This window comes from Sus scrofa, chromosome 10 (genome assembly GCF_000003025.6).
Source record: "Sus scrofa isolate TJ Tabasco breed Duroc chromosome 10, Sscrofa11.1, whole genome shotgun sequence".
In the NCBI taxonomy this organism is placed as follows: domain Eukaryota; kingdom Metazoa; phylum Chordata; class Mammalia; order Artiodactyla; family Suidae; genus Sus; species Sus scrofa.
Window position 1 is genome coordinate 21,056,989 of NC_010452.4, and position 14,297 is coordinate 21,071,285.

Below are 14,297 nucleotides of genomic sequence, written 5' to 3' on the forward strand. Positions count from 1 at the left end.
TCTGTCTTGCTATTTTGTCTAGGTTTCCTAAAGCTCTCTCATATACATCTTATTCTCATCTCACTCAAAGTCCTTTGTGCTTTAATTTTTTCCCCCATCATAGAGGCGTTGATTACTGAGAGATTTTTATACATCTCCAAGTTTGTGAAATTTTTTTTTTTTCGTTTTAATCTCTAGACCAGTATGATCCTTTCTCTATTTCCTTAAAAAAAAAAAAATTCTTGAAGAATTCCTTAAAGGCCCCAGACATTTAAAATTTTGTACTTTCCCACATTTTGAATTATCTCAGATCCCCTGGGAGTAGCGGTTCCCTAGGATGGCATCCACAGTCACCATTTGCAAGAACGAGTCATTTCTCTTATGTTGATTTTTAAGCACAAGTGGTCTGTGCGTGTATGCGTGCATGTGCATTTCATGCCGGAAACTAGTATCAAGTTTAAAATTTCCTGTTTATGTTACTGTTGGTTATTGTTGTTAAATTGAAGTATAGTAGCAACACCATTTTTTGTGGTATTTTTGGATGGTTTGTGCTTTCCTATGTGAGATCACTTAATGTGAAGTTTGCTCCGTTAAGTAATGACTTTCCAGAGTTCCCGTCCTGGCTCAGTGGTTAAGGAATCCGACTAGGAACCATGAGGCTGCAGGTTCGATCCCTGGCCCTGCTCAGCGGGTTAAGGATCTGGCATTGCTGTGAGCTGTGGTATATAGGTTGCAGACGCGGCTCGGATCCCCGTGTTGCTGTGGCTGTGGTGTAGGCTGGCGGCTACAGCTCTGATTAGACCCCTAGCCTGGGAACCTCCATATGCCACGGGAGCAGCCCAAGAAATGGCAAAAAGACCAAAAAAAAAAAAAAAAAGTAATAAGTTTTCCACTTGCTTCCATAAGAAATCTGTCTGAGGTGTATTGTACCTTCCTGCGCCTGTAAATCAAGCGCTGGAAACCCCTTGAGGTGCTCACATCACTTTGTCCCGTGGCACTTGCTGGATCGTGTGCAGTGTTGTGTGGTCCTGTCTGAGGTCTGCCTTATTTGTGTCAATAACCCTATTAAGCTGGCATTCAGCACAGTTTTGTGAATGATGGAAAAGCAAGAACACGAACATGTTACCCCCATTTATATTTGGAGTATTGACCTGTGGGGATATTTCCTGCAATAAATAGCATATTGCCTTTGTATTTGTTTATTTATTTATTTATTTATTTATTTATTTATTTTTGTCTTTTTAGGGCCACACCCGTGGCATGTGGAGGTTCCCGGGATAGGGGTTGAATCGATTCCAAGCCGCATCTGTGACCTACACCACAGCTCACGGCCACGCCGGATCCTTAACCTACTGAGTGGGGCCAGGGATCGAACTCACAACCTCATGATTCCTAGTTGATTCATTTCCTCTGCATCTCGACCGGGAACTCCTGCCTTTGTATTTATTGTTAATTTCTCACAAATTTGGAACATTGAGAGACTTCTTTGTTTTCAGAGACACACTAAACAGCCCTTTGATTGTACTAGTTAGTTTTGGGGGCTTTTTTTACATTAGATCAATGTATCTTAACCTTTTCTTTATTACCACCCCTCTAAGGATCCTTTATTTCCTAATTACTCCACCCCATGAAATTTTAATTCCATAGATAATAGTTTTCAGTTTATGTATTGTATGTAGATCTGGGCTTAAAAAGAGTAGGATTTTGTCACCCTTTTCTCCATTTTTCACCTCCTTGGAATGACATCAGCCCTGCTAAGAATGCGAACGTTAGGAGTTCCCATAGTGGCGCAGCGGAAATGAATCCAACTAGGAACCATGAGGTTGCAGTTTCGATCCCTGGCCCCGTTCAGTGAGTTAAGGATCCAGACGCGGCTCAGATCTACGTGGCTGTGGCGTAGGCTGACAGCTACAGCTCTGATTCGACCCCTAGCCTGGGAACTTCCATATGTCAGGGTGCGGCAGTAAAAAGAAAAAAGAATGCGTGCATTAGACCTTTTAGACATGATTCGACCATACAGATTCATGGTTTAGAGCTTAGGTTAGAGTTGGATAATTTGTCGAATGAATTCTGGCTGTTCCTTTAATTAGCTGTGTGAACTTTTAGCTTTCTAAACCTCCTTGCTTCATCTGTAAAGTGGGAATACTAATATTCTTACTCTCCTAAGGATTAAGTGAGAATTAAATGAGGTAGTTCATGCACTATATTTAGCACATGTTGTTCAGTATCTTTATTATTATGTTAATACATCACAGTATCACAGCTTCCATTCTGTTCCATTTGAACTTAAGACTTGAAATATCTGCTGTTCTCTTTTCCCATTTTTAAAACTAACTGCTTTTGGAAGGAAAAATATAGCCTCTGGTGGTAACATGAGATAAAATATCTATAGATCCCCCCATAGCCTCTAAAAGCTAATTGGAAAGAATACTTCTTACTGTGTGTATAATTATGTGTGAAGTACTAGAATGGACTTACATGGTATCTTGAACCATACACGAGTATTTTGTTAAGTAATTCTGGATTCTGTTTTTAGATATTTGATTTAATGGACGCCAAAGCACGTGCCGATTGTATCAAAGAGATCGATCTTCTTAAGGTAACTAACAAATAAACTGTTGACTCTTTTGAACATAACAATATGTGGGTAAAAGTACTTTATTAAAATATCACACTTATAAGCAAAACGATTTTTGAGACCTAACTTTTGGCATACTGATTTCAAATGTCATTATAGAGATTTGAAATCCGTATATTGAAGGATGCAGTTACCTTTTGGATTCATTGTAAAATAATGTAATTGGAACGTTTGGTAGGATTAGCTTTTTTTCCCCCCATTTCAAACTGGGAAATAAATAAAGTAGACACGAAACATGGAAGAAATATTTTCCTGACCATCCCAGTTAGACATTATTCTAAACGTTAAGTAATATAAATGCATATTAACATTATCACAAGATGTGATATATATAGAAGGTGGATTGATCCAAATGGCTCACATTTTAAAATAATATTTCTGTATCTTTTTTCCATATTTATAAAGAGTGATGTAAAGAGTGTGTCAGAATTAGCTTTTCAGTTTCTCATCCACTCAAAGAATATGACTGAACTTTCAGTTATCTTTGCACTGCATTTATTATAGTGAAATTTCCTTTGAGAAAAACTATGGCTTATGTTATATTTTTAACTTTTATTTAAAAATTTTTTTTAACAGCACCCACGGCATGTGGAAATTTCTAGGCCAGGGGTTGAATCTGCGTCACAGCAGTGACAACACCAGATTCTTACCCACTGGGCCACCAGGGAACTCCCTGTATTTAATTTTTATTTTTTATTTTTTGTATTTAACTTTTAGATAAAACTTGGTCTTTTTTTTTTTTTTTAATGCCATCCACCTTTGTGCCTGAAGTGAATCAGATTTATTCAAAAAGATAAGAGTAAGATCTAGATGAACAGTGCTTTCCACTGTTCTTTTAGTTGTAGCTGTTTCCTGGGATATGAAGTGACTGCTTTAGTAAACCTTTGTTACAGAAATAATATATCACCTAGAAAATGTGGGAGGAAAACCTGTAAATAGAAGAAGAAAATCATGTGTATGCTCTCTGGGCTAATTCTTGAATAAGCGTCTTTGAGGAACTGTTTGTCTTACCTGTTCGCTTGCTTCAGGATTAAATGAAAAGATCAAATAAAAGGGTTGTAAATATACATAGACTGATGCACATATTTCTACAAGGTGAAATTTTTCTTAAGATGATTTTAGGAATCAACCCCATAGATAGTTCATAATATTTATATTGTTTGATATAGAAGCAATATTTAGATACAGTACAGTAGATGCCAGATTTTTACCACTGGCTGGAGTTATGCTTGTAACAGACTTAACTTCAAGATAAGATTAAAAGGGATATTTTTTTTTTTTTACCGTGGAGTGCCCTTAAATGACAGTTACCATTTTGAAGGGTGTAGTTTTTAACAATTGTTGATTTAATTCATCATTCATAAATATGCATATACTTATATATTTATCAGACATAGCAATACTTAAAAAAATTTTAACTGCATAGTTTACGCCATTATTTCTCATAGAATACTGAAATAAAATTGTCTAGTTTTACTTTCAATAGTTACAGTACTTGTTTCAAAATTCATAGGTGGAAAAAAAATATAGTCACATTAAGATTTCTGCAACTTGAAAACGAAATGCAGTAATAACTAAGTTTATTTTTAAGTTATGAAACTCTTAAGTGGCTTTTAGGAATTTACAGTAAGAAAACTTTTTGATGCCTGTTTTGTTTTTTTTTCCTCAGCAACTCAACCATCCAAATGTAATTAAATATTATGCATCATTCATTGAAGATAATGAACTAAACATAGTTTTGGAATTAGCAGATGCTGGTGATCTATCCAGAATGATAAAGGTGAGGGTTTTTTTTTAAACTAAAGATTTATTTTTTTTCTAATTGGTTTCATGTTAAACATACAGTCATATCAGATATTTACCTTAATGCAGTGCTTTAACATACGGTCGATAAGTAATAGAGGGTAGGCAGTCATGATGGTTATGATTATGAAGCTGGTTTTTCTTGGTGAAGTTGACACCAGGTCGACTTCGGTGTGTGAACTCTCCAGTACCAACTTGGAAATGGACCGCAGACTTGTCTTCTGTAAGCCGACGTCACAGTTTTGCAGCTTGATTCCCCTGAGCAGATAGATCTCCCTTGATCCTGCATCTCTAGACATCAGGCCAAGGGGGCAGAGGGACATTCTTGAGCAGCCTGACCTCGTCGTCCCTGTTCCCGGGAGGGAGTCATCAGAGAAGTAAGTGGGCCTTGCTTTCAGACTGCGCATCAAGCCCTGATTCAACCATGTAAAAATTGTTTACCTTCCTTTTCTAAAGGCATATGAATTGGGTTTAGGTTTAGCTACAAGTGTAGAAACCCTCAAATAACAGTAGCCTGAAAACTGCTTATCCTTGGTCTTAACTTACTTCTTCCACCTGCCGCATTGTCTCCAAAACAAAGTAGTGATAGAACCTACTTTATCAGGGTTGTTTAAAATTATTAGTTAATATTTACTAAGAATTTAGAAGAATGCCCCACATATATGTAAGGCTGTGTAGATGGAAGCTATCCCTATATTATTGGTTTTACAGATATTTCTCTGTTACATAAAATTCTGGGGCTAATGAAGCAGTTCTGATCTCAGGTGCTCAGAGACCAAACCTATATTCAGCTGAGCAAGCTGTGGGCATGAAAGGAGAAAGGGCACCTGCTGGCTGATCTAAGGCACACCCCAGATGCTGCCATAGCATGTTTGCAGCTTCATCCCCTTGGCCAGCATCTAGTCTTAGGAACGTGTCTAGCTGCAAGGGAGGTGGGCATATATAGTCTTCATTAGGCTGTCCCTGTGCCAGCTAAACTTGTGTCACTCTGGAAGCCGAGTTGAAGGGTGTGGATATAAATGAAGATCAAGGAAATGAGAAAAGCAAGGGCCATTAATCCTGAGCAGCTTGCTCCAGGGAGTCAGCCAGTGTCACCAGTGTGTTGGCGGAGGTTCTCAGGCAGGCGGAGGAGAAGGAGACCCTTGTAGTGGATAAAAAGGGGAGGCTTCCAGTGCGCCCTGATTGGAGGCCACTGGCTAAAAGCAGCTATTGGTGAGCTTGCTAGAAATGGGCCATCTCACAGGATGGCTAGGGTGCCCACTTGGCTTTCTAAGTTGGGAGTTGGGACAACAGTTGGGGAAGCTGTCAGTTCTTACTCAAGTCCTGGCCATTTAAGGCTAGTTGTTGTAGAGGTAGCTGTTCAGCTTATCTCTAGAGGTAGCAGGCTGGCTTCCTGCAGGCCTGACAGAGCAGGCTGGCCCCCCAGCCTGTTTGTTAAAGATGAAAGGTTGCCTTTCTGGTCAGCTTGCTGAGGATTGTGGTTCAGAGTTCTATTTTTATGTGTGGTCTGGCCATTGTCTTTATTTATTCAAGTCTCTCAAACAGATGCTAGAGCACAAGCAGTAATCTCTGCTATATGGAGTTATTTTAAGGGGCTTTTAAAAACAGGGTTAAGTGTTAGGATTCTAGGAGCTAATTTTGACATTTAGAGAGGATAAGGATCATTACTATTAAATAGAACTAAGTTTGTCTGATGCAAAAATCCATGTGTTTTCCTCTAGTGGCCCTTAAAAGATTTTTGTATCATAAAACTCCTTTGGACAATCAGATGAAAACCCTGGATCTTCTCCCATGAATATGTTGATGCATATGCAACTTGTATTCCATTATAATCTTTGCAGATTTTCTAATCAAGATATTTGTGGATTCCCTGGCATTATGAACCCTGCTCTCCAATGTGAATTCAGTATCGACCACTTAAACTCTCTCATGTTACTTAACTTCTCTTAGACTCAGTTTCCTCATCTGTAAGATGAGACGGTTTTGAGATTGCTTTCTAAATTATAAAAACACCTCATAAAAGGAAGGTTTTTTACTATCACAGAAAGCTATCAAGTTGATTTTTGTTTAAAGTCCTGTGATAGTATGACTCACTTCTAATCAGCTCTCCGACTTCTGTTTAGGGACTTCCCATCGCTAGCACGAACAGCTAACCACCAACGAAAGATGTCTTTGCAAATTAATTAACCAAGAAAAGCAGTCTTAATTTTAAAAAGAAATGCAAATACGCAAATGGAAACTTACAAGACAGCTGTCTATCAAGATGACACATACAAACGCAACTATAAATAATCCTTACCAGAGAGGCAACTAACATAAATTAAAATTGCTTCAACCTTTGGGTATAGGAGTTATTTAATTACTCACAGTTGGAAAGAAAGAGGGCAAGTCCTTATTGGGCAAATACCTGCTGAAGGCAGATAAAGAAACAGACAATTTCAGTTCCAAAATCTTGCCCCTGAGACTCAAGCATTTATCTTGGAAGAATGAATATCCCGTCCTTTCACCATTTGAGAAAACTAATGCAAGACCAGAGACCTATAGAACCCTGTTACCTCTGCCTCCTGCAGATTCAGATTTCTTTGACCAGTGAGGAAGGAACATTTGTCAGTGTGATCTTGCATTTATTATGCTGATGAACTTCAACTTCATATATAAACAGACTTGCCATCAGTTGACATTATCAAGACAGTTTTTTGTTTTTTTTGTTTTTTTTTTTTTTTTTTTTTTTTTAAATCAGCTGACCCAGTGAATCTGGTAAGACAGATTCAGAAGCACAGAATTCTCTTGGGTGGTGAGTAAGTAGTAACTCACCATGATAGAATTGGTAGCTACGCCCTTGGGGCTTTATTGGATAAGCCTTGAACAATCCTGCCCTTTGCTAGAGGTGCCGTCGGTTTGCCTAGTCGAGATGGAAGTCATCCTGGGTCTGGTTTTCCAGATCCTCTTGGTGCTCCTCTGAAGGCTGAAAGTCATCCTGCCAAACGTGTAGATCTCACAGTAGTCTTAGCATAATGGCCATCACAGAAAGTTTTACCAATGTCCAGAGTAGAAACTTTGATCAGGCAGTTTCGCATGAGTAGAGGGTCTTCATATCCTGGTTATGCTCCTGTATGTCTTTGAAAGATGATATCTGAGACCTGACCAAGTACCTAGTTGCATCGGGAGGGAATAACGTAATAACTTGAGAGGATGTGACCTGTGAGAGCTCTCCTAGTTGGTCCTTCATCAGACAGAATTAATCTGATTGTGGATTGTTGCATTTTACTAGCATACATGGTTATAGCTTTTCTCTCTGTTTGACTTAGCAATCTCAGTGTTGTTTTGTTTTTTTTAATGTAAAATGTCACTTGTTTTCTCAGTTGGTGTTGATCCTTAACTTTATTCTCCACGTTCCCATCCCCCCAAGATAACCACTGACTTTGTGTACGTAAAACTTTCTAAACTTCGTTTTGTATCTTAACACACACAAATATAAACATTTGTACTGGAGTGCCAGCTGTGGCACAGTGGGTTAAGAATCCAACTGCAGTGGCTTGGGTTGCTGGGAGTGTGTGGGTTCAGTCCCTGGCCCAGTGTACTGGGTTTGAGGATCCAGTGTTGCTGCAGGGATCTGTTCAGTCCCTGGCCCAGGAACTTCCATGTGCTGCAGGTGTGGCCATAAATATATATATATATAAATAATATACATGTATACATAATATATATATATGTACTGATATATGTATTCTTAGACATATCGCAGTGTATCTAATTATTGCTTTAATGATGGACATTTGGACTAATTCCATTGTTTTTAGTTCTCACAGAGAAAGCTCCAGAGTAAAACCCTATGTATTTTTATATAACAATATCATACTCTGTTTAATAGACAGTTTCATAGATTTGTATAAATAATATTGTTGAATAATAGAGTATGTGCATTTTTAATTATAACAGATGTTATGAAATTATCCTCTCAAATAATTATACCAATTTGTAGCCTTTACAAAAAAAAAAAATCACTATTTATGTCCCGTGTGCCGTATGCATGGTTTATGCCTTCTTGGAATATCATTGTCTAATAGGAGAGGCATTTAACTGACACTCAGTGAACAGTGTAACTGGAGTTGTCACGGGCTGTGTGAAGGAGTGGGGTAGGTTGAAGGGTAGTTTGTGACCGGACAGCCAGATCTAGACCGGGAACTTCTGAGGGCCCCAGAGGGACTTTATGCCGTGATGCTGCGTGACCTGGATTTAGCTGCTTAACCTTAATGACTGAGCTAGAGTTTCCTTATCTACGACACTGGGTTAGTAATACCTGCCTTTTAGTGTTCTTATGAGGTCTGGGCGATATATGTGTATGCGTGTATGTATTTTATTTTGATCAGCTTTTATTTAGATATACGCACGTGCATGTGAATTATTTGTGCCTATTTGAACATATGGCATCTGTTTGACAGGTACTGGGGTGTTCTGTATTCCATTCAGACCTCCGATCTCCACTCCCCTCCTCGCATCACACAAATCCTCACTCTTCAGAGATGACATGGTCCCTCCTGTTAGACAGAAAACAGATGTCATCAGTCTGGAATGCCCTTGTGGTCCCAGGGCCTAACCTGCCAGACCAGCCTGCCTGGCCTCTTCCCTCCTCCTCTCCTGTTGCCACCCTCCTTGTTGGACAGAGGGATTGTTGTCTGTCCCCCTGCCTGTGTTCTTAGTCCTTTCTCTGCCCCGATGCTCAGAAACCTTAAGGTTGTCATTATCTGCTCCCCGGCCTGCAGGCATCTTCTGTCCCATTTGTCATCATCTGAACATGCTTGGTTGCTGTTACCTTAGATGCACAGGCACGCACTCGCACACCCCCACCCCCTTCATTCCTCCGTTGCTTTGTCCAAGAATGAGCTTCCAGAGGGGAGACAGAAGGATAGACAAGTGCAGGATGCAGAGTTGTTAGGTACCACGGAGAAAAAAAATGGCATCAAAGAGGGACCAGAAGGAGTTTGGAGGTGGGCTCTTGCTTCTCTAAATAAGGTAATGGAGGCACTACCGATTTCAGTCCCATCACCCCGCCTTGGCCTGGCTTGTCCTTCCGCCGCTGCCCCTGGTGTTCTGTTTGTCTCCACAGTCAGTCACTCACTCCTGCCTCGCTTCAGACCCCCAGGACGTGGCTCCTTAGTGCCCTATGCCAGTAGGCCCAATGGACCTGCCCAGTCTGCTTCTGCTGGATCTCCAGCCACGTTCGCCTCTGCTTTGCCCACCCCCCTCCTTAAAGGACTCCCTTGCTGCTGACTGAGTCCCACAGGGCCCGGTTTTCTTCCTGCCCCCGCCCCTCAAGCTGATTCTTCTTGACTGAGTCATTCATTCTCATTCTCTTGGCCTTTAATGGTGGAGTTTTGAAAGTTTCAGAAGACTTTTTTTGTGTTTTGCCTTCTACTCTTTTCCCAGTGGATCTTGGTATCTGTGGATTCAGTTACTGTCCAGCCTCTTAAAGAGATGCAGGTTCTCATCTTCAGTGCAGAGCTGCTTGAACCCGAGCGCCTCCGACGCCCCGCCCCGTCCCACTTCGAGGCACCGAGGCCTCTCCGCTGCCCGCCCAGACCCTGAGGTGGGGCTGCGGGTACCAGGGCTCTTCCTGGACATCCTGTGTCCCTTTCCTCGTTTTCAGTCTGTCGCGTGTTCTGCTTACTTTCTTTCCACCCAGGCCAGTCCCTTTCTCTCCCTGCAGTGGGAGGGGCTGCCATCTCTTCCCTGGAACCCCCAGAGCTTTTTAACTCACCTCCCAGCTCCCAGGACCTACCCGCAAGTCTGCTTCTGCATCCGTTTCTAAGAGAGAGGAGAAGGGAGAAGGAAAACAAAACAAAACCAAACCCTCTGCTTGCAAACCCTCCTGAGCTTCCTGTTAAGGTAAAGGTGTGTGCAGAGATTTAAGAAAGTGCACGCCCTCGGCCCAGGAGGAGCCCTCGCTTGTGGGTGTCCTCACGTCCCCAGTAATGTCCCCAGTGCCCAGCTGAGCGCTGCACAGAGAGGTGATCCGCGCATGCTCGGGGCCCAGGTCCACCGCCAGAGCTCTGCCCCCCAGCTGGGCTGGGACTCAGCCCTCCCCTCACACATGGCTTTGCTTTCTCAGGACGCCTTTGACCTCAGGCCGCTTTATGCTGTGGGTACCTTTGATGCACTCGTCTGACATCGTGCTGCATAATGGGATTGTGCATTTGTTGGTGGGATTCTTTTCCTGATGTCTGGATTTCCCGTGTGACCCAGAGCCCTGCCGAGTGCAGCCACAGTGCCTTCTTTCCCTCGGGAGGACCTGGCTGATAGTCACTCAGGAAATAAGTGGAGCTGTGTATGTATCAAAGTAACTTTCTTCACCCCTGCCACCCTCCTCTTCCAGGAGGCCCCAGTCGGCGTGGGTGGTGACTTAATGTCACACAGTTCCCACTGTTTCACACTACTGCGCTCCTACCAGGAGTCACTACGGTGACATGACAGGAGAAAGCATCCTGATTCAGGAAGGTTGGGAGGGGGGGTGTTGCCCTAAGAAATTCTAAAAGTGTTTTCTAAACACTCTAATTTTGTTATAAGCCATTCTTTATAGAAGAGGCTACAGGACGAAAAAATCATGGGAACTTGTTTTATGAAGGAACAAGATGGTGACTTAATGCTTTGTAAAGGACAGCAGTAGATCCTTGAGTTGTAAGGAACATGGTTTATTTCTCTATAGTGAGTGATATTATAAATCGCTGTGCATCACAACAGTATGTTTCACTGTCTCAACTCTTCAGCTTAATTGGGGTAGAAGAGGAAATTTAGCTCCTGGTCTGTATTCCAGAAATGAACCTCTGGATAGCATTGCATCAAAGATTTTTACAAGTAAATAATTAATGGATTTAGAGCGGGCTGACAAATACAATTAAGTAATTTATAGTTGAAATATTCAGTATTTCTCTAATTAGTGACAGAGGAATACCTGAGGCTGTGGTCAGATGAAATACTTCCCAGACGAGTTTTAGGATAAAAGGAAATCCAGAATTTTTCATCATATATTTCCTTCTTCCCCAGTAATCAGAATTTTAAAGGAGAAGACTCTTCCAAAACATTGGATTACAGTTTATCAAATTCTGATATATATGCTATATATTCTCTTTACTGTACCAAAAGTGGACCAGGGCATGTTCCATTTTGTAGTGTGCCTGTTTATTTCACTTTTTGTGGCTAAGAAACATATTTGGTGGTTGAGACAGTGCAGAGGCGATAATAGACTAATCTCAGAAATATACAAACAGGAGCTTTGGTTATTTCACTAATGATGCTGAGCTTCTTTTCATGTTCCTGTTGATTATTCATGTATCTTTTTTGGAAAAATGTCTACTCAGGTCTTTTGCCTGTTTATTAATTGGGTTATTTGAGATTTTTTTTTTGTGCTATTAAATTGTATGAGTTCTTTATATACTTTGGATATTAACCCCTCATCAGATATATTATTTATAAACATTATTTTAAAACATTGTGAAGGTTTTTTTTTTTTCTTCATGTTGTTCTTTTGCTATGCAGAAGCTCTTTAGTTTGGTGTAGTCATACTTGTTTAATTTTTATTTTATTGCCTAGCTTTGGGTGTCATATCCAAAAACATCAGTGCCAAGACCCACATCAAGGAGCATTTTCCTATGTTTTCTTCTAGAAGTTTTATATTTGTAGGTCTCTCATTTAAATCTTTAATTTATTTCAAGTTAAATTTGGGGAGTGATGTAAGATAAAGATTTAGTTTTGTTCTTTTATATTGAATGTCTGGTTTTCTCAGCACCATTTATTGAAGAGGCCATCTTTCTCCATTGAGTATTCTTAGCACCCTTGTCAAACATGAGTTGACTGTTAATAATTGGGTTTTTTTCTGGGCTCTTGATTCCATTTCATTGATTTATGTACCATACTGTTTTGATGACTGTTGCTTTACAAGGTAGCTGTGATGCCTCCTGCTTTGTTCTTCTTTCTCAGGATTGCTTTGGCTATTTGGGGTCTCTTGTGGCTCCATATAAATTTTAGCATTTCTTACTGCCCCTCTGGAGACTGATTCTTCTTGACTAAGTCATTCTCTCCTTCCTGGACTTTAATGGCAGAGTTTTAAAAGTTTACTGTGTTTAGGAATGAACTTTGTTTTTTTTTTATTGCTAATTACCACAAACCTAGCAGCTTAAAAGAACACAAACTTAATGCTCTCCCAGTTTTTGAGTTGGTGAGCTCACACTCTGGTAGGGGGTTCTGCTGGAGGTCTTAGAAACTGAACTCAGGGTGCCAGCTGGGGTTTAGGGTTTTCTCCCCTGTTCCCGGTTGTTGGGAGAATTCAGTTCCTTGCGGTTGTGTGACTCAAGTCCCTCCTGTCTTCCTGGTAGTCAACTGGAAGCCACCCGTGGGTCCTTGAGGCCTTGCTGTCCCCTGCCTGTGGCCCTCTCTGTGGCCTGGCAGTTTGCCCTGTTAGGGCCAGCAGGAGAGTCTCTGGCTTTGAATCTCTCTGAGTCTTTGAAGGGTTTAACCTGATTCGGTCAGGCCCACTTAGGATAACCTCCCTGTTGATTAACTCAAAAGCAGCTGATTTAGAACTGTAATTACATCTGCGAAATCCTTCCTGCCACAAAGATAACATAATATGGGGAGAGAGTTCATTGCACTCACAGCCCAGCTCACACTATGGGGAGGGAGTGGTGCCAGGACTTGAGAATGTTGAGGGCTGAGGTTATGTCTCAGGATTCTGCTCACCACAGGCTTTGATAAGTCAGCGAGAACATCAGCAGGGTTTTGGAGATAATGAATACCTTCAAATAGGTTCACTTTCTTGGTAATTTCTTTTTTTTTTTTTTTAAACAACTGCTGCACGCATATTTTTATTTGTACTTACCCAAATTTAGAGGCTCTCTTGGACATAAAATCACTTTGAAATGTCTTTTACTCTCTTGACCTTTGGATCCTTAAAGCAATAACATCTTCCCAGCAGCACCATCTATCTTTGCTGACTCTGATTTATGGTTTACCAGGGTACAGACACTGCATTTCAGCATCTGGCGTCTCCCAAGCCAGGCCACGGGGAGAATTGCCAGTGATTCCAAATGCGGTCTGTCTCCTGCTGACTCTCTTGTATGAGGCAGTCATCTGTCTTCAATATGACTGTAGAATTATTCCGAAGTCTTGAGGTTACCACGTATGGTACTGTGTGGAGATGATACACATAGGTGCCTTCACATGTGTGAAGGCACATACAGATACCATACAGATCTCTGTCCATAAGGTATGTATGTGTAGGTGTGTTAGATACATTTCTTTGTATAAAAACAGTGTTACCAAGTCAATACCACTTGCTCACTAAAATGTTTCATAGTGAAGTAGTATTGAACTTAGGGGTTTGGTTGATTGATTGATTGATTGATTTCTGCACCCGAAGCATGTGGCAGTTACCAGACCAGGGATCAAACCTGTGCCACGGCAGCAACAATAGCAGATCCTTAACCCGCTGCACCACCTGGGAATTCCTGAACTTAGGGATTGTAATACATTGAATATTATGTATCATAATGACCATTGTGTAACTCTCTGAGCATAATGAAAAAGTGGTGTATACATTTTTAACTGCATCGACCTGGGAAAAATTAAGATAATTTCAGGGGACTTTGGGCTGCTTACATCTGAAGGTAATATTGACTGGAAGCTGCCTTTTATAAACCACTTACCACCCCGAGCAGTGGTTCTGGTACCTGTAGGCAGTTAAGTGGAAAGAAGAGGTACAGTTTCCTGTCCCAGTTTTTTCATTCCGATTTCTATGGAGAGATTTTTACTGTCTCATTATTGTTCAGCTGTTTTCCTCGTCCTACAAGAATCTTGAAATATCTTTCTCACTATCTTGTTCTTG

The 14,297-nt window shown here is 40.9% G+C and overlaps 1 protein-coding gene across 4 annotated transcripts in view; it reads left to right on the plus strand.

Annotated features, from left to right (window-relative positions):
• NEK7 (NIMA related kinase 7) overlaps window positions 1-14,297 on the plus strand; it is a 157,624-nt gene that overhangs the window by 90,329 nt on the left and 52,998 nt on the right. For all 4 annotated transcript variants that reach the window (XM_005667989.3, XM_021064489.1, XM_021064487.1 and 1 more), the window contains 2 exons: window positions 2,516-2,578; window positions 4,287-4,397. In XM_005667989.3, the coding sequence (XP_005668046.1) occupies window positions 2,516-2,578; window positions 4,287-4,397 (174 nt within the window). The remainder of the gene's footprint in view (window positions 1-2,515; window positions 2,579-4,286; window positions 4,398-14,297) is intronic.